The sequence below is a fragment of the Leucopleurus acutus genome, assembly GCF_964270905.1.
Source record: "Leucopleurus acutus genome assembly, chromosome: 9".
Lineage (NCBI taxonomy): Eukaryota > Metazoa > Chordata > Mammalia > Artiodactyla > Delphinidae > Leucopleurus > Leucopleurus acutus.
In genome coordinates, this window is record NC_139144.1 from 39,782,505 (window position 1) to 39,803,742 (window position 21,238).

Genomic DNA, 21,238 nt, shown 5'->3' on the forward strand with positions numbered 1-21,238 from the left:
ATGAAGGGGGACACACTGACATAAAATTAAATATAAAATACATAAAAGTTGACATATAAAATTTTTATTACAAATTGAATGTAATTTGCATTATTTTATCTTTAAATATACTCGTCAAAACATCGGAGATGAAGATTGAACTTAATTTACAGAGTGTGCCTGTCACGTATCCTAATTGGCAGTCAGCACTTGTCAAATTAGTTTGCCAACTTTGTTTTCAATGAAAATGATTCATTTTTTTCACTTCAAATAAACACATTACATATGCACTCTATAACGTAACTACCGTTTAACTTCATAGTTCTAATTTTTAGATGGATGGAAGGGTAGGTAGATGATGGAGGCTTGCCATGAACTGACGAACTGGAAGAAATCAGATACCCCTCCCTTCGGTTTCCTGCTTTTCTCTCAAGGGACTATGCTATAAAGGCAATGCATTCTAGAATTGTCTTTGTTTAGTACCATGTGGTTTTCATCTCCAGGGCAGTGTACCATGTTGCGGTAGATGAGTTAATACTTTTAAAGCTCTTTATCCTATGACTTCCAGTCATTCTTGGCTGCAGTTATTCTGTCCTTATTATTTCCTGTGTAATGAAAATGACATTCTCACATGTAGATAATAATTATTAATAATAATATCACTTCTAGGGCTTCCCTGGTGGCGCAGTGGTTGAGAGTCCGCCTGCCGATGCAGGGGACGTGGGTTCGTGCCCAGATCCGGGAAGATCCCACATGCCACAGAGCGGCTGGGCCCATGAGCCATGGCCCCTGAGCCTGCGCGTCTGGAGCCTGTGCTCCTCAACGGGAGAGGCCACGACAGTGAGAGGCCCGCGTACTGCAAAATAAATAAATAAATAAATCACTTCTTGGTATTACTGCTATGTGCCTGTATTTTGGGGTTGATTTCTATTTCACTACAAAGATAAGTGAAGTGTATTAGTTATGATGATAAAAGGAACAGAAGTGTTTTCATAGACAAGAACAATTCAGCATTTTGGATGGGAAAAAAAAGCCTAACACTGAAATGTCATCTGTGTAAGAAGTCAGAACAGTAAAGAAATAAAAGCTCTGAAAATATAAGCCCAGATTTTTAAAAAGCCATTTATTTTAAAAAACTGTTTGTCAAATCACATACACGAGCAGATACACAACTACCAAAGTGGCCCTGTAATAGACACCAGTGGGGCATTCACCACACAGTACCTGAAAAATACAGCTAAAAAAGAGGAGTCTGTGGAGTATTTAATTTCAGACACCTACTGGACTCCCTGTTGAATGGCTTTAAGTTAGCATATAGTGAGTGAGAGGTAGAGTCCCAAGTATAATAGCTGATGCCTCAGGGCTCCATTTAAAAACAAAACAAAAACAAAAACCATTTCCCCCTCTGCACAAGGGAAGCCTATCCTATTTTTTTTTTCCTTTGTGAAAACAGAAGCCAAGTTTCTCTTCTCAAATGGTTCAGCATTCCCCGTAAGAGTGTTGTGTGGTGACCTAGGTATTGTGCTTCTTGAGCTGTCTAATTTTCTTCACCTTCAGATTCAGATTCTAGGAGAGAAGAAAGAAAAGTCAGGTCATTTAAATAAGGTCATGAAAGAATTTCTACTCTATCTCCCTCCCCCACTAAAAAAGACATTTTGCCTAGGCATCCATTTACTAGGTAAGAGAGTCATATATGAGGGGCAGGCAGCAAACTTTTGCTCCTTTTTGCTTTTAAACGAAATTACCTTTCTAAAAATGCAACATGCTCAGAAATATTATTGGTGACGAAAACCATTTATATTTTTCTGGATCTGCAACTTTTCACGCTTAGTTGGATTAAGTCTCATCATTATTGTTCTTCCAACTTGTACTGCCATTTTAAATACCAGTCAACTGGTAAAGGCGCCATAAAAACCGATATCATCCCATAAAAGTGATTAAGCCAAATGTATTTTTTTCCTTTCACAGCTGCTGATTATTTCTTCCTCTTTGTCCCTTAAATTAGGAATAATTTAAGAGGTTTTGGTTTTGTTTTGTTTATCTTGCAGAAATTTTCATTGCCTTGATTCAGAAACGAAGGCTAAGAAGAGGTGGACAAAATGCTGTGGAACACACCTCAGAACTTTAGTTTTAGGAAGGCAAGAAAAATCTGTGGAGGGGGGAGCTATTTTGAATTATAGTGAGAAAGGATTTGCTAAATGGTCACCAGAGTTGTTAAATGGAATCATACCTTCTTCTGCGTTTTGTAACCACTCAACAAATTTCTTCATCTGGTCAAGAAAAACACTTTTGCCTTTGGCAACATGTGCTTCTTTGTACCATTTCAATATCGCTTCTTCACTCAGCACATCAGCTGCAATTTCAAATCAAAGGTTTCAAACCTACTACATACATGTCATGTTTTAAAGCAACTTCATGTCTTATAGTTTAATAGAAAGCAATCACTTCAAATATTAAAGCTCTTTTATAAAAGAAATTCGTATTGAAACTTATCAGAAGACAAGAACCAAGCTTATTTCCATACAGCGCAGTGCCCTGTGTATTTTAGTAGTTAGGGGAGGGTTGGTGATGGGACTGGGACTTGAAAATCTCACAGTGCTAATTTGCTGGCAGGAAACTAGGTTATTTTGTAATTTTGCCAATGAATCATCAATTCCAGCCTTTCAGAACACTCTGTGTCCTGCCACCAACTGCAAACACATCTTGATTAAGCAGCAACCACAAATGACTGGTCTTTCAAGGGGATTTACTTTAGGAGGAAAAGAAAGCAAATGAAAAAAATGCAGACAGGATGCAATAATAATGTTAATAATTAAATATAATGATGAGCTTCCTGGGTGTACCATGGGACCAATACACACATAATCCAAAGTTCTAGAGTACTCTATCGCTAAGTCCTAAATTTACTTCCCCACAGCACAATATCTAAATCACATGAGTAATGTTTTCCTTGTACACTGTTAGGAGAGAAACAAAAAGTGTTATCTATTAACTATTACCTAGAACTCTAAATTCCACAAATATTCCTTGATACCCTCAAGTTACCATTAATTTAGAATATTTAATGTTAAGAATAGAAAGGGGAATATGAAAAAAATAGCCTACAGACTTTGCCAATGTTCTAATGGGTTATCTTTTGGGATTTTGGTGTGGGAAATGAGATGGAAGACAGATAAAAAGGATTTATTATCATCCCCAACGCCTGCCCAATCCATTGCAAATGCTGATAAATCATTCTAATGATGTTTTTGCAGTTAAAATATACCTTTAACTTATGAAAACAAGAGAAATGATTTGATACTGGTTTCATTCAAAACCTCAGTGATCTTTTCATAACAAAAACTTTGTTTTTTTAAAATTAATAATTGGCTCTTGGATTCAATTGAAGAGGTCAAATTGACTAAAAATGCACATGACTGGTTTTAGAAAATATAAAGTTTGTTTTATTTTGGTCATTAAATACACTACATTTTGCAAAGGAAGAAGGAAGTCTAGATTTATTCACATATAAGGACTAGATATAAAAATTATAACCAGGAGCCCTAAGGAATTACTCTTAGCTTCTAGTCTTTTAGTTTCTTGTGCTTCCAGCTCTACACTCCCCACTCACAATGATGAAAGAATTCTCCTACCTCTTGCCATCAAAGTCCAGTTTTCATACCAATGAGGAGCAGATGCTTTACAGCTCAAGGAAGTGACCTGTTACTGGGTAAGATGGCTTTGCAGAAACCTTTCAGGAATGCTAATTAGCTCAAACATGGATTTTTAAAGTCCCTTTTATATAATTTGTTTTTATGACATGTTTAAAATGCCTGTGATTTAGACCAATAATTTCCAAACTGTTTTGATCATGCTCCCCTATCAGTAAGACAATTTTGAGTGTGTACACACAACATATGTGTATTTTTTGTTTTATAAATTATATGCATGTACTATATAACTGCTATTGCTAATGTTATAAAACAAAACATACAATTAAACATGTAAAGAGAAATTCTCTTTTTTCTCCTCCCCTTAATGAATCATGTTATGACACAATGTACAGGTTGGAAAGGCAACGGAGAGTGTAGTTTAGCGATACTCTTTGTCTCAGGTTTTCCTTCTGAAGGCTGAGAGCTCATTCTCTGAAGGTTGAGAGTTTTATTGCCCCACAGAGGCCGAAAGAGGCCATGCAACTACTAGAATACTTGTCAGTGACTGTGCTTGTGAAAAGGACAGTACATGACAGGTAAAACTTATAGGATGTCTCATCCACTGAAAATCAGACAAACTGTGCAGAGCTGAGTTCTTAGGAGAAGCTAATTTAGTAATAAACACCTGCTGCAAGACCAAATTTCTAGTCCCAGGGGAATAAAATAATAAAGAAGGGACATAAGCACCTACACAGGGCGACTTTGCGGCAAAGCACGAACACCAGAAAGAAAGTCAACTTTTGTGTAGGGAAACGTCTCATCTTAAAAGGAAGGAACTCCTTGACAAATGAAGAAGAGAGAGAACTTTTTTTTCCCACTAAGGAAAAGTAGGGAGAGGAGTTCATTATAACTGGGAGATGAAGATGACAAAGTGTTGGGATCTCCCAAAATGCATACTAGGAATACGGAGGATCAGTAAAAGTACAGCAAGAAAGGAAGACATTCTACAATTGCACAGAACCCCCTCACATTACAGTACACTTCTCTCCCCTCGATGTGGCCAACTTCTTCATCATCTCTGGTGAAATGCTTGTGTCCCTTGAGCCTTCCTTGTTCTTTCTCCAAGTTAGCTTCAGCTCTGAGTTAGGGGCCCCTCCTCTATCATCCTTTCACTCTTCATCAGCATCTATCTGTACGAGCCTTATTTTAGCCACTGACAGGTGATTATGTTTCTTGATTTTCTTCTACACTCTGAAATCTAGGAAGTCAAGGACTATTTTGTTCAGCATCTCATTCCCAGCCTTTAATAACATAAGATCTGCCATCTACTTTGCATTCAATAAATGTATAATGTACAAATCGATGAACTTGATGAGAAAAACTAAATATGTCTCAATGTGTAGAGTTATAATTCAAAATTTGGGTTTTCACGAGGGTCAAAGAGACAATATTGTAAAAGTGGTTTGAGAACTGCAAAGTTTTAGGTAACGTTAGTTATTTAAATATTTAAGTTGAAAACTGTGTCACTTGGAACTTAGAAAATTCAGTACTTTTTATTAGCAGTGGCACATAGGGACACAAGTCAAAAATAATTTACCTTAAAAAGTTGGCACTATATGGTGAGAAGGCAAATAACCTTTTTTTTTAGAACAAGAATAAGAAACTTCTTTTAGAAAAATGTGCGTGAGGAACAGAATTTAACCTAAGAAATATCTGCAAACAATAAAAGCCATGATAGAGATACTAATGGTACTTGAGAAGGTAGTTATATATTTTTCAGACCTACATGCTGAGACTATGGTACTTAGCTTCAGGAAGAAAGAAAATTATTTTAGAAAGTGAATAATGTGACATTTAAAAAGTAGTGATGAATTTACTATTTTTCTTACTGCCTTAGAAATATAAAAATCTAGATTTTAGTACAAAAAGTAAATCTTCACTGAGTGACCAACCACCACTTTCTCCTTTCATTGCCGAAAAGCATTATTATTTAAAGTTTATTCACTTTTATTCCACTGTTTTTTATATAAAACATCTAAAAATACTTTAATAATATCATTCATTTAAGTAATTAGGTTTTCAAAGGGGACATGAGGAATCATACCCTCATGTTTCTGTTATCCTCAAGTTCTGGAAATACAGTAAGGCGGGTGTATGTAATAGAGACTTAAAATGGGAAAGAAGAAATGATTTCCATTACATTTTTGAAAACCTGCTTGAAAGCAAAATGTCAAGGGATCCACATCACTAGATAAAAGAAACAAAGACATTATTTGATTATTTGTAAAATGTGTATGTGTGTATGGAATTAATGATGAGTATAATCTTCACCATGTTACCATGGTTCATGGGATTTGTCACTTCTCACATCCGATACCCTTTAGACCAGTGGTCCCGGATGAACAGTCACAGCATCACCTGGAAATTTGTTAAAACGCAAATTTGTGGGCCCAATGCTGTACCCACTGAATCAGAATCCCTGGGGAATCTGTTTTAACAAGCGCTCCAGGTGAGTCACGTGCACACAAGCACCGGGAAAGGAGTGCTTTAATACATGCTGTCCTCAAGCCTTCCTAGGCATATGAGATACACAACAAGAGCACCCCAATCCTCATAAAAACAAATGAAATATATGTCTCCAGGTGCACAAGTGTTTGTTGGATGAAATAAGGTCAAAGTAAAAACTACTATTCAAAAAGGAAGGTAAACACAGTAACTCTCCTGACAGTAGTATGGAACAATCATTCCTTGGGGATTCCATGTTCTCAAGAGAAAAAATGCAATTATTTTACTAAAAAAAACAGCCTGTATGTATAATTTTGTGGAAAATTATGAAATTACCTAGAAAATGACATTTAGTTCTAACTTTTCAGTGATATAGTTTAGGTTTCCATTTGTAAAAAGCCTCCTGATTTCATTTCCAAATAACTGAGCCAGAATAAAACTGTTATTGACACTTATCCTCCTGTGTTCCCTTGGGCCTGCTCATACTTGCCACAGACCTCACTAACTGAAACAATCTATTTTAAAAAGCTGACTACCTAGTTAATCAATGGCCTAAGGAAGAGCTAATGCCTCTTCTTTTTACTTCTCAGGGCCCACTGCTTGGTTATTTTATAATTTCAGGTCACTGTTCCTTAGCATTTGGGGCTGAAGAATAGGAAATAAAGCAATCAGTTTTGCTAGCTGTTCGTAGTTGTTATAAAAAGTTTAATGGGGAAGGATGTTGGCATTCATTAATGGTTAAAATGAGAAATTTGAAGAATAGGATTTTGATAGTTTATATGCCACTTAAATGCCTTTACTGATAAAAAGTAGTTTATTTTTGTTTTTTTGAATTAAGTATAATAATGAAATGAGGTATTGCTGTAGACGAGGCTCAAACAACTACGTCTCAGTTAAAAACAAGGATTTGGGGCTTCCCTGGTGGCACAGTGGTTGAGAGTCCGCCTGCCGATGCAGGGGACACGGGTTCGTGCCCCAGTCTGGGAAGATCCCACATGCCACGGAGCGGCTGGGCCCGTGAGCCATGGCCGCTGAGCCTGCGCGTCCGGAGCCTGTGCTCCGCAACGGGAGAGGCCACAACAGTGAGAGGCCCGCGTACCGCAAAAAAAAAGCAAAAAACAAGGATTTGGTAAGAGACACTGTTTGGTTGGGTTGGCTATTAAACAAGAAAGGAAATTATGTGTTTAGGCAGCTAGTTTATAAACAGTTTGCTTTTCTGTAGTGGAAAATATTGACCACTCATGAAGCAAATGTGAAACCTATCCCACAGGCCTCTCTACCAGTTTAAAATGGGGCCAGCTATGGCCGGTGTGGACAGAATGGCTACTGGCTGCAGGGGGCTGCTCCTCTTTCTTGGCTCCTGGGTAGCACAGGTGGGTTGGCCATAGGACCTGCAGGTTTGGTTCTGATGGGTCACCTAGACTTAAGACATTGCTATCTCATGACCCTGCGTATCATTTAAGCCCTAGTTTTAGGACATTGCTATCTCATGACCACATCCAAGAGGGCCAGTTCAGATCTGGCCACAGAAAAACACCTATTACTGCATTTCAAATGGGACTTGGCAGTCATCACAGTCTCCCACTGATATGGAAATTGTGCCAAATACCTTAGTGCTGAGAAAGCAAAAGATCACCCAAACCCTTGTGGGCAAGACATATGCATTTCAAGAATCTGGACAGCCAGTTAAAACTCTTTGTGAAATGCTATTAAACGTTTTAAAAACAGCTAGTAATCAGTAATGTAAAATTTTTACATTCCAAATGCCCAACTTGTCATTCAAGATAGACAACTTTAAGAACACATCAAAAAGAAAAGAAACATTTGGTTGGTATTAATTTATACTTTAGCCTTTTCTGCGTTATGCCATTTAAGATAGCAGTAACTTCTAATTAACATTTTATAATGTTCAAAACGTCTCGCCCCCGCCTCATAAAACTACAAACACCTAGACCAAAGAAGAGTCCAGGATCATTTTCTTCATATACTATAGGTATAGAGATTGAGATCAGTTAAAACCCTAATAGCTAAAGATGTTAAAAAAAAAAAAACAACCCTAATAGCATTCATTTTTAATAAACTGGCTGTGCCAGTTGTCATGGCAACCTAATCCTTATAAATACAATAACAAGACAGTAAATGTGAAGTTCTAAAAATAGCCATTTCCTTGGAAAACAGGAGAATGGCTGGCCAAATAACTAAAATGCAAAGTGAAAAGCTAGTTATTTCAGTAATTTTAAAGTCAGCTTTATGGCGTCTGAAAAGGTATGAACATACTATATGTAACCACTTGGTAATCACCGTTGTTATAGCTAATCCTTACAATGCAAAAACAGACCTTATTTTTTGTAATTACAGTCTTTTTCACCATCCCTCCCCACCAAAATTATTAGTTCATCACCAGTCTTCTAGTAATTTCCACCAGTGACAAGTGTACAGGGGCCTAATCAGGCTGGTTCCTCAGGCCACGCATGTCTACGGTGTTTGCACCTTCTCTCTCTACATAATATGGCTGCATCACTAAAACTCAAAGACTATCATTAACCTATATCCCCCTCTGCCTCACCCCCTACTCTGTCCCTCGAAAAGCTTCAACAAAACATAGAAACATAGTGGCAGGACGACATAGATACACACCTTTATAAAAAAGAACCACGATCTTCTGAAAGGCTTTCATGAAATGGATGTTGTCATAACAGTACTCTTGCACCTTTTGGAGGAGGATCAGCTCTGACTGGCCTTGGGAGCTGAACACAGCCAGGAGTGGAGCGTATTGCTGGAACAGAAGTGGGGAGTAAAACCATTTACTCTCGTGAGAGGTGCAGGGCTGACACCACTTGAATCATAACAATAATCTGGAGGTTTGCTTAGAAAATCTTCACTTTGACGATTATCTTATTCTAATATTGTGACCAATCAAAATGAATTTTTTTATCCCTGCGCCTTATCAGATTTCTCTCGCTGTACCCACTAAAAGCAACCAAACATGAAATTCTGACTATATTAAAGATAACTGCCATGCTACTGTGTCTGTCTAATGGGTCCTGTGAAAATAAGACAGAGTTCCTAAGTTCCAAAGGTTCCCAGGGCTGCTGTGACCCCTCCATCACTGAAGTGTGGCTCTGCCACTGGAAGAGTGGGCATCTCCTTCCTAAACATCGCAGACCCCTCACATGTCATCTTTATGGTTTTGTTCATACTGTTCCCTTCGTCCCAAATGACCTTGGCTTCCAGTTGTTTGGCTGTTGTTTTCTCTAAGACCTACTCAGCTCAACACTTAACTCTTCCTCTGAGCCTTCCCTGGTCAACTTAACCTGCATAGGCTACTCACTGCTCTGTCCTCCTAAATACTGAGAGTTATCTGAATTTACATCCTACCTAGTTTAAACTAGGTACCTGTTGATTTCCCAATTCAAGTGTAAACTCTGAAGGCAGGCTCTAAGTCTTCCACTTGTCTTAAGACACTTTTATAGGGAGAGGACAATAAAAGCAAAAACATATGTATCTCCCCACAAAAATATACAATTTACACAATCGGTTGATTTCTTCCACCACTCAGTTTTCAAATTCTAATGTCAGCTTGTAGTTTACTTAAAAAATACTCATTAAGAATTTTTATCATGTAGAAGGGGAACCAATAGTTAGACTATATTTCCCTTTAAATATTGAATATATGACTATTCTGTGGATTTTCTGACATTGTTTTTAGTAAGAATTTACCCTTAGGTATTTCATAAGCTCTTACATCTGAAACATTTTAGGTAGTGGCAAATTTGAAAAGAAAAACACTAGGAAGTATGTGTCTGGACTGATTAGAACACATCTATCACATTGTTAAGAGCTGCAGTTGGCCTGCAGCCAAGACTGTGCCTTGTTGGGACCCAGTACCTTCAGATGCTTGAGGGCTTGCTCGGCAACGAGCTCTTCCTTCTTGTTCCATTCCACAGCGTTCATTATACAGGTCCACAGCAGTCCAATCACTGCTGTTTCTGGAAGATCATTCCTCTTCATTTCTTCTTTAACATAGAGCACCACCTAAATTTCACAAAAAAAGGAGTCAGAGAGTAACAGACAGATGGGGAGTTCCCCTCTCACTGTGCCCGATCAGTAAAAGGTTAGAGGCAGACAAATATTCTGCTCAGTTCCTCCCTTCCTGGCATATACTCTCCGGTTACAAGAGGCAGGAAAAACACAATGATTTGTTCTCAAAGCAGATTTATTTTTAGTCCCCAAATTAATAGGCTTATCTCTGGCCAGGAGGTGCTGGATAATAGAAAATAAAAAAAGAGAATCGTGGTTTCTTAGGGGCTATACTCTTACAGGCAGGAACCCCTTTGAGTAAAGCAGGGCAAAGATTATTTAAGCCAGTTTGACTTTTTGGGGTTTGAAGAAGGCAACAGAGCTGTGAAGTTTTACTTCTGATCCTTAACTTTAAACCTCTTGAAAAATGTCTTGGGCTTGTACAAGGCATTCTCTGCAATTCATTCTTTAATTATTGCTTTTGATGATCCTCATGCCTCATGTAAATAAACTGTAAAGTGCAAAGACTTTACATATGATACATATCAAAGCAGCAACCCTCTGCAGGCTATTTTCCCTTCAGAATTACTTTTAAATATGCAAATGTATCCTAAAACCTGATCGTACGGAATAAAACCTGCCTAACAGTGTATCTTATATTAAACTTGTTTGGAAAAATCTTTCTCCTTTTGAATAGAATCACAAATAGAGGTGAGGGCCTCAGAAGCGATTAAAAACCATAATATCAATATATCTCACGTGTACTACTTTGTGAGTAGTACAGCTATTTTTCTCCCTTCCTTTTTTTTAATGAAAATACGTTGCTTTCTTTCCTGCTGGCCTGGGGTACAGAGGGGTCAGCTGTGGGTTAAGCAGCCTTGAGAACCGAAGGAACTGGGAAGTCCTAGTCCCCCAGCTGCAAAGAAAGGTGACATCTCTGCACCTAAAGGTATCGCAGTGTTATTTGGTTTGCTTTTTTTTCCCCATGTTAAATCATGTTCAAGTTCTTTGCTGGGAGAAAGATTACTGAATATATTGCTGACCTTAATGCCATGAGACTTAGGACCAACACCTCCACCTGCTGGACAGCATCAGTCTGGAATTCTCCAGTCTTAAACCGCAAAAGGTACCTTGCAAGGCTGCGAGCACGCAGGATAGTGAGGATTTGGGACTTGGGAGTAAGTGGCAAAAGGAAAGGACTCTTTATGCAATTTTTGAATTATCATGTGAAAGTTTTTAAAGTTCAAATAGGAAGTTTTCTTCAGGCAGGACTTAAAAAAAAAAGATACAATCATAGCCATATGAAAGATAGCTATACAAGAAGGTAGTATTTATGTTATGTGAATATGCAACTATTATGAGTGGAATCCAATGAGCCACTGGTCCAACTGGTCTTTACCCATGATATGACTGCAAAATCACCCCTTTTTTGTCTTAAAATTAAAACCTATATATATTAACCCAATACTTAACCATATTATGTAATCTGCAATAAAATGGGAAAACCACCATAAATTGAGGTATACTGCTAGTGGAGAGTAAATCTATTCAACAGATGAAACATTTTGACAACCATAGCAACCTGGTAAATAAGTCACTTGTGTGGAAATACTCATTATTTTCTGGAACATCCTGGAGGAGTCTGAATCAATACTTTGAAATCGAGCTCATTTAAATGGTATGAAAAGGGCCTCGAGTTCATAGCAATAAACAAAGGGAGGTCTCCTTAAGGGAGGTAAAGCTTGTGCTGCACAGGCTACATCATCCCTCTCGCTGAACGGGTTTGCAGTGATGTCAGTCCATGGTCCCCACCTCCTTGATCGGGCATTCCTGAGAAAGACGCTCCTGGAGCTCCTTCTGCAGCTCCTTCCTGGTGCCCAGGGACTGCTGGACTCGGAGGAAGTCAGAGAGCTCCTTAAGACCTGCGTCAGTGAAGTACTGAGCAAAATGATCCACGCTCTGTCTGTTAACTGGAAAGAGCTCCTGGGAGAGAAAAGAAGAGAGACTGTTACACAACATGCCATTCACATTTCAGCAAGCGTAAAGAACAACATTTTCATATTAAGAGAACACTTAGAATATCTCATATTTGGAAGAAAAGAAGAAGGATGGAGTTTTTCAAAAGAATAAATCTCGGATATATTTCTTGAGCATCTGCTAAGGTACCTTCCAAAATTAGGCAATTTGACAAAGAAAGAGAATAAAAAATGCTAAGCAAATTACATAAACTAGTTGCACTCATTTGGCACTGCTATTTCCTTTTTCTTTTACTTTAATCAAAGTGCAGCACGTACAAAAACAGAGCTAAATTTGCTAAATTAAGTACCAATAAGATGATAACCCTGAATAACGTTGGGATTATTTTAAACCGACTAGAAAAAACTGAAATCATTAACCACACTGTTTCCTTAACTATGAGTTAACAGACCAAAGCCAGTTTTAGTAATGCTGAAATGATCTGAGATAATATGAGGAAAACAACATTGACTATTACCATCTCGAGGACCTCTATTCAGCATTTCATTAAGGAAAATGCTGCTATTATTCTAAAATAACAGCTCAGAGCTAAAGGGAATTTTTGTTGTATCTCTTAACGATGGTGGCTCTAAATTAAGTTCATGGCGAGATCTAATCTAAATCCGCCCTACTATCTCTTCAGTTCATTACATAATTCTGTTGGAAATTTTTTAAAAGAGCAGCACACCATGGCTGCTCTTATATTCTCACCTCACTTCCATTTCACCTTAACACAGCTCGGCAGTCTCAGGAACACTTAGTCATGTTCTAACCCTGTGTGACGCCAACACCCAACTAAGAAAGGAAGGCAATTTTCAAAGCTCTCACATTTTTCAGACTGTTGCAGAGTCTATAAAATAGATCCAAACTTTTATGATGGTGAGATTTGCATATATAGATGGCCAATGGCTATGTGGCTTCAATGAAAATCTCAGAAGAAAGATCTGCAACAAGTTTGCCACCAAGCATAGGGACATAGCCAGATGGCTTCTGTCATGACTCAAATTTCAATATTCTCTGTACCATCATCCCATAATTTGCCTTGTTGAGTCATCAGTTTCGAAATGTCAGAACAGAGGTGGTGGGAGCAGCTATCAAACACACATTCATGTTAAAGCAAACATTTCATACCTGACTGAAATGTTGTCACTGATATTTATTCTACCATTCAAGAGGCCTTTCAAATTGGTGGGGGCAGGGAACTAGTTTAATTTTGAGTTTCTTCTATGAATCAAGAGGTGGTGGGCATTTTACTCATACTTGTAGAAAGTAGAAATTTTTCTACAAAAATAAACTAAGTCTCAACAAGGCTAAGCAGCTTGACCCAAATTATGCAGCCAGAAATATTTAAGGGCATAGCTGTGTGACCCCAAAGGCAATAATTACTCTGTTACTCGTGCCAGCATTCAATACTCAATTTAGGGAGAATGTGACTGCAAATTCTGATGGAAAGTTATGTTCAGAGTAAGACATCATCAAACATGTTACCAGTGGTTTTTTATTTATTTTTATGAACTATAACCACAGTCCTTATGAATGATACGTAACATCTTAAAAATTATTATTCAGATTAAACTGAGCTAAAATCAGTATAAATCATGTCATGACCTTTACTAACTTGGAACATAGTTTGCATTTGTTACAAAAATCCTACTCAAGGCTTCCCTGGTGGCACAGTGGTTGAGAGTCCGCCTGCCGATGCAGGGGACACGGGTTCGTGCCCAGGTCCGGGAGGATCCCACATGCCGCAGAGCGGCTGGGCCCGTGAGCCATGGCCGCTGAGCCTGCGCATCCGGAGCCTGTGCTCCGCAACGGGAGAGGCCACGACAGTGAGAGGCCCGCGTACTGCAAAAAAAAAAAAAAAAAAAATCCCACCCAGGTAAAAACCTTTATCACCTCATCCCTAGATTAAGGTCTCCCTACTTCTGCCCTTCCTCCTGAATCTGCTCCCAATGCAACAGCCCAGAGAGATCCTGTTAAGACCCCAAAATCACATTATGCACGTTTTGCAGAGACTTTTCCAAAAAACTTCTCATCTTACTCAGAATAAAAGCCGAAGTTCTTAGATGATAGGGGACCTGCTATGACTCTGACCTGATCTCCTACATTTTTGCTCTTACTAATTACCCTCTCTTTCTTGCTGTCCCCAACATGCCACGCCTCAAAGCCTTTGCATTTTCTGCTGCCTTTGCCTGGAATACTCTTCCTGGAGATATCTAAATAGATCGCTTCTTCACACAAATGTCACCTTATCAGAGAGGCCTTCTCATACCACACTGACACTCCTCAGCGCTTCCCTATTTAGTTTTTCTCTCGGAGCACTCTTCACTTTTTATTATACCATGTATTATTTTAATTGTTTATTTAGTTTATTGCCTGTCCCCCTGAAACAGAATGTAAGCCCCATAAAGGCACAGGTTGCCTGCTTGATTTCTTTCAATATCTTCAGCTCCTAGAAAAGTTTCTAGCCAATGTCTTGATCATTGTTCCCTTTTCCAGGGATGGGGGCATGATATCAGGCAGGCATGGTTCTAAGGCACAGCCACCCTGTCCTCATGGAGTTTCTGGTAGAAACTGCTACCTATGCTTTTCATGTTCAAAACATATGTAGACAAAGAAACCTAGTGAGAACAGTTAAATGATATGTATTTTTCAAAAAGGAAATACATTAAAAAATTTTTAATGAAGTAACCTAATTAAGTTAACCAAGCTCTGCCTATTGGCATCTTTAAGGAACCATGCTTTAAGAAATAACTGAGTCTTTTGTGGTTAAGTTGTAATTGTATCTTTGTTCCTAATAATTCACCCCCCACCCCTCTCCCTTAAACAAGTATTCAGTGAAGACCCTCCTTGCTGTATCTGTCTTCACAGGTGGAGAAGTAGCCCATGAGTGGACTAAATCTTCCTACCCCACGCCAGGCTTCTCCGTGACTTCTTTTGACGAAAGAAGGTGAGCTTTTAAAGCACCGGAATGTCTCACTTCAGTCACCTGTGTTCCTGTCCTCTGCCATGAGGACAGAATAGCCCACATGTGAGCTGCTCCTTCAGCCTGGGACCCAGAATGAAAGGGCTGGGGCCTTGCCAAGATACAGCTAATCAACAGACTCAGGGACACGAATATATTCCTTCATATGAACTTCCACCCACATCAGCAACCTATTCACTTGTCTTCTGTGACTTCTATATACCCTTCATTGCTAGAGAGTAGGTTCCATGAAGGCAGGAAACTTTTCTGTCCTGTCTCTACTGGCTCCACAGCTTCTAGGACTGTGCCTGGCACAGAGCAGGCACTTAATAAATATAAGTTAAATGAAAAGTATTATCAATGGCAGAAATTAACAAGAATCTAGACTTAATTTTTCTTCTTTATCATATTCTAAAGACTTCCAAGACCCAAATAGGGCTATTTTAGGTAAACCTCAAGAGATAAAGGAATTTTAAGTCATTGAAAATAAAAGAGTTTACAATGAGCCAGATTTGGAATTATCCCATGAATCAACATCCTTGCACAGAACACAATGGAAGAGAAAACAGATAAGTAACTAGGTAAAGAGAAGATGGCAAGCATGTCTTGCAATTTTAGACTTTGTCCTAAAATTTTAAAAGCAATTTCACTTGAAGCAATCTCTGTCATCTGCACAGCTGTTGCTTCTGGCAGAAATTATAGGGAGCAGATAGGAATTATGAGGACAAAATATTTTTCTTGATTTTCTTTGAAAAAAACAAAGAGAAGTAAAAATATAATCAAGCAATCATGATACTGGGAGCTTCAAATTACTACTATTAACTTGTTAGCTTTCTTAAATATCTAAGTATTTCCAAGGAATCTTAGTATAAACAAGGAATCTTCCTTAACCTTTTTTTTTTTTTTAAATGTTTTATTGAAGTATAGTTGATTTAAGCTTATAGTTTTGTTTTGTTTTGTTTTTTCCGGTATGCGGGCCTCTCACTGTTGTGGCCTATCCCGTTGCGGAGCACAGGCTCCGGACGCACAGGCTCAGCGGCCATGGCTCACGGGCCCAGCTGCTCTGTGGCATGTGGGATCTTCCCGGACCAGGGCACGAACCCGTGTCCCCTGCATCGGCAGGCGGACTCTCAACCACTGCGCCACCAGGGAAGCCCAACCTTTTATTTTGTTAACAAACTAACGTGTATTTGAGGTCAGTGTCATTCACCTACGACCCAAGATAATCACAAATGTCTAATTAGGTGGGATCGATGTGACTTTAAATTTCATATTAAAACTTTACATTTCTATAGTTATTAGCTGCAAAAGAGTTAATTCTGATAAATGTTATCACTATGTCAACAAACTTCTAAATTTGAAAGTCTCTGTACTCCCTATGACTCTTTAATTTTATCATTCCATTTATTTATGCAACAAAGATTAAACTGGAATTAGTTTCTATCTGCCAATAATACAGAAATAAAAAGAACCATGTTCCAATTCGACATAGACTCGGGCATTTCAGTTATGTATTATATCACAATTGACAGAGCCAAGGCAGAAGCATGAAACATACAACCCTTTGCCCAGACAACACTTACAAGTAGCCTCTTGTCTAAGTTGGCTTTTCTCAAAGAGGAGGTAACAGAGTTGGCATCTTTTTCTGCCATCCATGCTTTAAAAAGCTTGACAGCAAATGAGGCTGCAATGCCTGTTAAAAAAAAAAAAAAGAGTAAACCTTTTATCACAAAAACCACTTGTGATGATGTACAAGGCAACATTTCCCATTAGGCGTCCTGAAATGACTAAATAACTCAGACTTGATTTGGCACAAAGGAAAAATGGAAAGCTCTCTAGGCACTGTACTATTCATTACTCAAGAAAATATTTTCATAAGAAGGGAAAAAAAATGTTAAAGTACTTTTCAAAGTTGGACTCCCTAATTCCAACCTGTTATAACTGTAAATTTATTTATTTTTACCTTGGTCAAAACCAGATTCAAAGCCAAGGATCTTCTAATGTTTTGCCTCTATTTCACCCTGTGGTTCACCAGTATTTCATATTTTTAACTGTGATCCTGAGGTACACCAAATAAATCGAAAGCCATAAAACTGAAATGTCCACATGTCAACTAATTTGCTGATAAATAATACCAGTGAAAGAACATCAATAGTGACCGGTATACATAAATAAAGCTATAGATGAACATGCATCATTTACTTCACAGTTTTGCTTTTTGTAAAGAGCATTTTAAAATATTCACGAGTTAAGGTATGAAAATGTCAGTGCTGTTTTAAGCTGAAATCTTTTCTGGATATTTTAAAAGAGATTTTAAAAATAGCTATGTTGGGCTTCCCTGGTGGCGCAGTGGTTGAGGGTCCACCTGTCGATGCAGGGGACACGGGTTCGTGCCCCGGTCCGGGAGGATCCCACATGCCGCGGAGCGGCTGGGCCCGTGAGCCATGGCCGCTGAGCCTGCGCGTCTGGAGCCTGTGTTCCACAGCGGGAGAGCCCACAACAGTGAGAGGCCCGCGAACCACAAAAAAAAAAAAAAAAAAAAAAAGCTATGTTAATCAGGAATCTACTCAATTACATACCCATATTTATAAGATTTATTTCCAATATAAATAATCAGATAACTAATAGCTTTTCTGTGAACACTCCAGATTTCTAAATTAATGTTGCATTTGTTTAATGAAGAGTTAAGGAGTAGTTAAAATATTAAACTGATTTTTCTGAGTTGAAGGCTTCAGTATCGTTGATGGTCTAAGCAGTGTCTATTCTCCTTTCCTCTTTCCTAAGAGAGTTCCCATGTTGCTCAGGCCAGGTGACTTCCATCTAATTAGTCTAAGCCCTGGCACCACCTTCTTCTGCAATGATTAGCCTAGTGATCTAAGTTGTTGGCCATAACATCCCCCAACAATTACTACTGGGTGGGTCATGTGGCCAATTTCAGCCAATCAGCTGAAGGCAAGATAAATTATCCTATGTTCAGAAGTGCTCTTCCACTGAACCTGAATGAAGAAGCCTGTGCCATAACTGGACTAGCAGACTTCTTTTAAAGGCTAAGGAGTCCACCCTTGGAATGAAGTCGATGCTATGGTAATGGGGGAAAATGCCTGAGTCCTGAATGATATTGCTGTTCACCCTGAAGTCTGCTCTGCTTTTATATTTATTGCTACATAAGAAATAAATGCCCTTGGTGGGGCTGGGTGGGGGGAATAACTTAGAAGGTTGGAATTAACATATACATACTACTATATATAAAATAGATAACAAACAAGGACATACTGTATAGCACAGTGAACTATACTCAATATTTTATAGTAACCTATAAGGGAAAAGAATCTGAAAAAGAATGCATGTGTGTGTGTATGTGTGTGTGTGTGTGTGTGTGTGTGTGTGTATAACTGAATCACTCTGCTATACATCTGAAACTAACACAACATTGTAAATCAACTATACTGCAAAAAAAAAAAAAAAAAATTAAAAAAAAGAAAGAAAGAAAAAAAGAAATGCCCTTGTATACAAATTTGGGTCTTGTCTTCCAGTTACTTGCCGGTAAACAAATTCAACTGAGATATATATATAAAATATAATTTATACAGACACCAACTTTACCCAATTCTTTTCTTTTGAATAGCAGAGAAACTAAGCCCCCCAAATTGTCTATGACAATAACACCTGTGATATGACCTGGAGAATTTTATGTTATCAACTTGTTGACCTGGATTTTTAACATTACCATTCGTTCCAAAAGTCAATATAAAACATAATATAAATTTATGTAATTAAATAAAAATAAAGATAACAGATCTTGTAATCCTCATTGTAAGTAAGAGAAATAAAGCATGCTTGAAACTAGGAGTCTAAAAACCAGGCTCAAACCTATCATTTTACATTAAAAGTGGCTCTTGGTGGAAGGATTGGAGAAATTTCTTTGTACTTGAGATTCTACTGAGTGGAGGGTCTCCCCATAGCCATTTGTTGGGTGGGAGGTTGGGGAAAAGGTATAATTTCATAATCCCTTCCTATTTGGGAAGCAGAAGCTTAATACTTTTGTTTCTAGAGATGCTGGAGCATAAAGAAAAACCATAATGACATAGGTACTACGTCACTTCCATAACAAAGGTATTTTTCTTCTCCTTTCCTACCCCTCTAACATTTTACCATAAAAAATTTTAAACATAAGAAAAGTTGAACAATAAACACTCATATACTCACCATCTAGATTCTATAACAGTTAATATTTTGCTACATTTGCTTTATCAGGTCTGTCCATTTATCCTTCTAATAATTTATTTTTTAATACATTTCAAAAGAAATTGTATACATCATTTAGGTTTTTAATACAACCAGAAAGGCAATTATTTTCTGTTATAAACACTAGGGATAATCTGATGTAATTAATATTTACTGTTTACATTTTATCTTGTCTTCCTAGTATAAAATGTCTAGTACCATAAGTAAAACATGAAGGATCATGAATTCTCTTCAGGAGAATACTTTAAAGTGCTATAGTATTAACAATATATTAATAACAATTAGAGAGCCTGAAAACTATAGAGAATCTCTAAATAATATCATTTGACTCTTGGTTTACTATTCTTTTTTTTTTTTTCGGTACACGGGCCTCTCACTGTTGTGGCCTCTCTCGTTGCGGAGCACAGGCTCCGGACATGCAGGCTCAGCAGCCATGGCTCACGGGCCCAGCCGCTCTGCGGCATGTGGGATCTTCCCGGACTGGGGCACGAACCCGCGTTCCCTGCAGCGGCAGGCGGACTCTCAACCACTGCGCCACCAAGGAAGCCCTGGTTTACTATTCTTTTCTCAGCTACAAGAAACTATAACTCATTTCACTGCAGCTATTAATGAGGCTGGGACTTCACATTTATAGGAGAAAAACCAAGTTCTAAGAAGAAACAGATGTTTTCGCAAAAGCTCTTTTATTTTTAAGAAAAAAAGAACTCTTTGTTTTGTGTTGCATTATAATTTGAATATCATTATCCTCCTGCAAGAAAAAAAGCCCACTTTTGTATTATTCTGTAATCAAGTAATCGTATGTATGCCCATCAAACTCTTAATGTCTTAAAATTAAAGCAAAACTCTGAGGCAGCCACCTGGACTTCTAAAACAGAATGAATATCTTAAAAATGTGATCAAAATGAACATCTGAGCACAACATCTTGAGGGGAAACAGTTCAGAAGAATGGCCCCAACCAGGGAAATGAAAAACTGTTTAAGGGGGCATTTAGGAATGTGAAGGGCCATTTTTGGCTATTCTGCTAAATGCAGGCGGGCGTTTTAGGCTGGCATTTTGTGTCTGAGGGCAAAAAGGTTAAATGACTCACAAAGCACAAGAGAGTCCTGCACAATGAAGCAATGTCCCAACAAAGTATGCCAGTAAGCATCTATGTTGAGAGAAATGGTTTGGACCAGATCAATTTCAGGGTATTTGACCTAGGCATTGGGTCTTAAACCAAAAATTCCAGCTTATTATTATTCTTTATTTGTCTTTGTATAGGTGTGCATATTTTTTCTCCTAATTGCCTACAATAAACATGTACAATTCTCTTATTGTTTGAAGACACACTCTCACACACACACAAGTCTCTTACATGGAGGATGGGTGGGAAGTAGAGAACACTAAGAAAAGGTACTGCTATTTTTCTATCTTTGGCTTTTCTTTTCTTTTCACCTCTGACAGGTAAGAAAATGAGCATAAATACCTTCTTTGACTAAGCTGTCAGTGAAGAGACTGGTGAGGATGTTGGCAGGAAGGTTGCCATTGCCCAGCAGAATCCCAGACAGCATTGCCAACTTTGTCTGCTCTGCTTCAGAAAAGGCTTTAAGGAAGAGGAGAAGCTGTGGGTCAAACAAAAGAAACCATGTCTATAAAGTAAAGGACTAAGGTAGAAAAATAACACACAATGTACGTCCATAGCTAGACGGCACACAACTGGTGGGTCTTACGCAGCACACTTCTTATTCATTGGAGACACACCCATATGTTCAATTATAAATTGGATGCTTTATCATAGTTCCTTTCTTCCAAGTTCACTTACAACAAAGCTATAGATAGCATTCATGGGAAGGAAAACAGACATTTGGAGAACAATGTAAATGGGTCACATAAATA

At 38.2% G+C, this 21,238-nt stretch overlaps 1 protein-coding gene across 4 annotated transcripts in view; it reads right to left on the reverse strand.

Moving 5' to 3' along the window:
• Positions 1-1,082: 1,082 nt before the first annotated feature.
• The window catches only part of BZW2 (basic leucine zipper and W2 domains 2), a gene marked incomplete at its 3' end in the record, with an annotated part of 58,231 nt that continues 38,075 nt past the window's right edge, over positions 1,083-21,238 (reverse strand). For 2 of the 4 annotated variants that reach the window (XM_082846544.1, XM_082846543.1), the window contains 7 exons: positions 20,829-20,964; positions 16,701-16,810; positions 11,949-12,119; positions 10,005-10,151; positions 8,754-8,892; positions 2,210-2,332; positions 1,083-1,545 (listed from right to left, as the gene is read on the reverse strand). In XM_082846544.1, coding sequence (XP_082702670.1) covers positions 1,517-1,545; positions 2,210-2,332; positions 8,754-8,892; positions 10,005-10,151; positions 11,949-12,119; positions 16,701-16,810; positions 20,829-20,964 — 855 coding nt within the window. Of the gene's footprint in view, positions 1,546-2,153; positions 2,333-8,753; positions 8,893-10,004; positions 10,152-11,948; positions 12,120-16,700; positions 16,811-20,828; positions 20,965-21,238 lie in introns of those variants that run through there. The other 2 variants (XM_082846542.1, XM_082846541.1) reach the window with 1 other exon arrangement.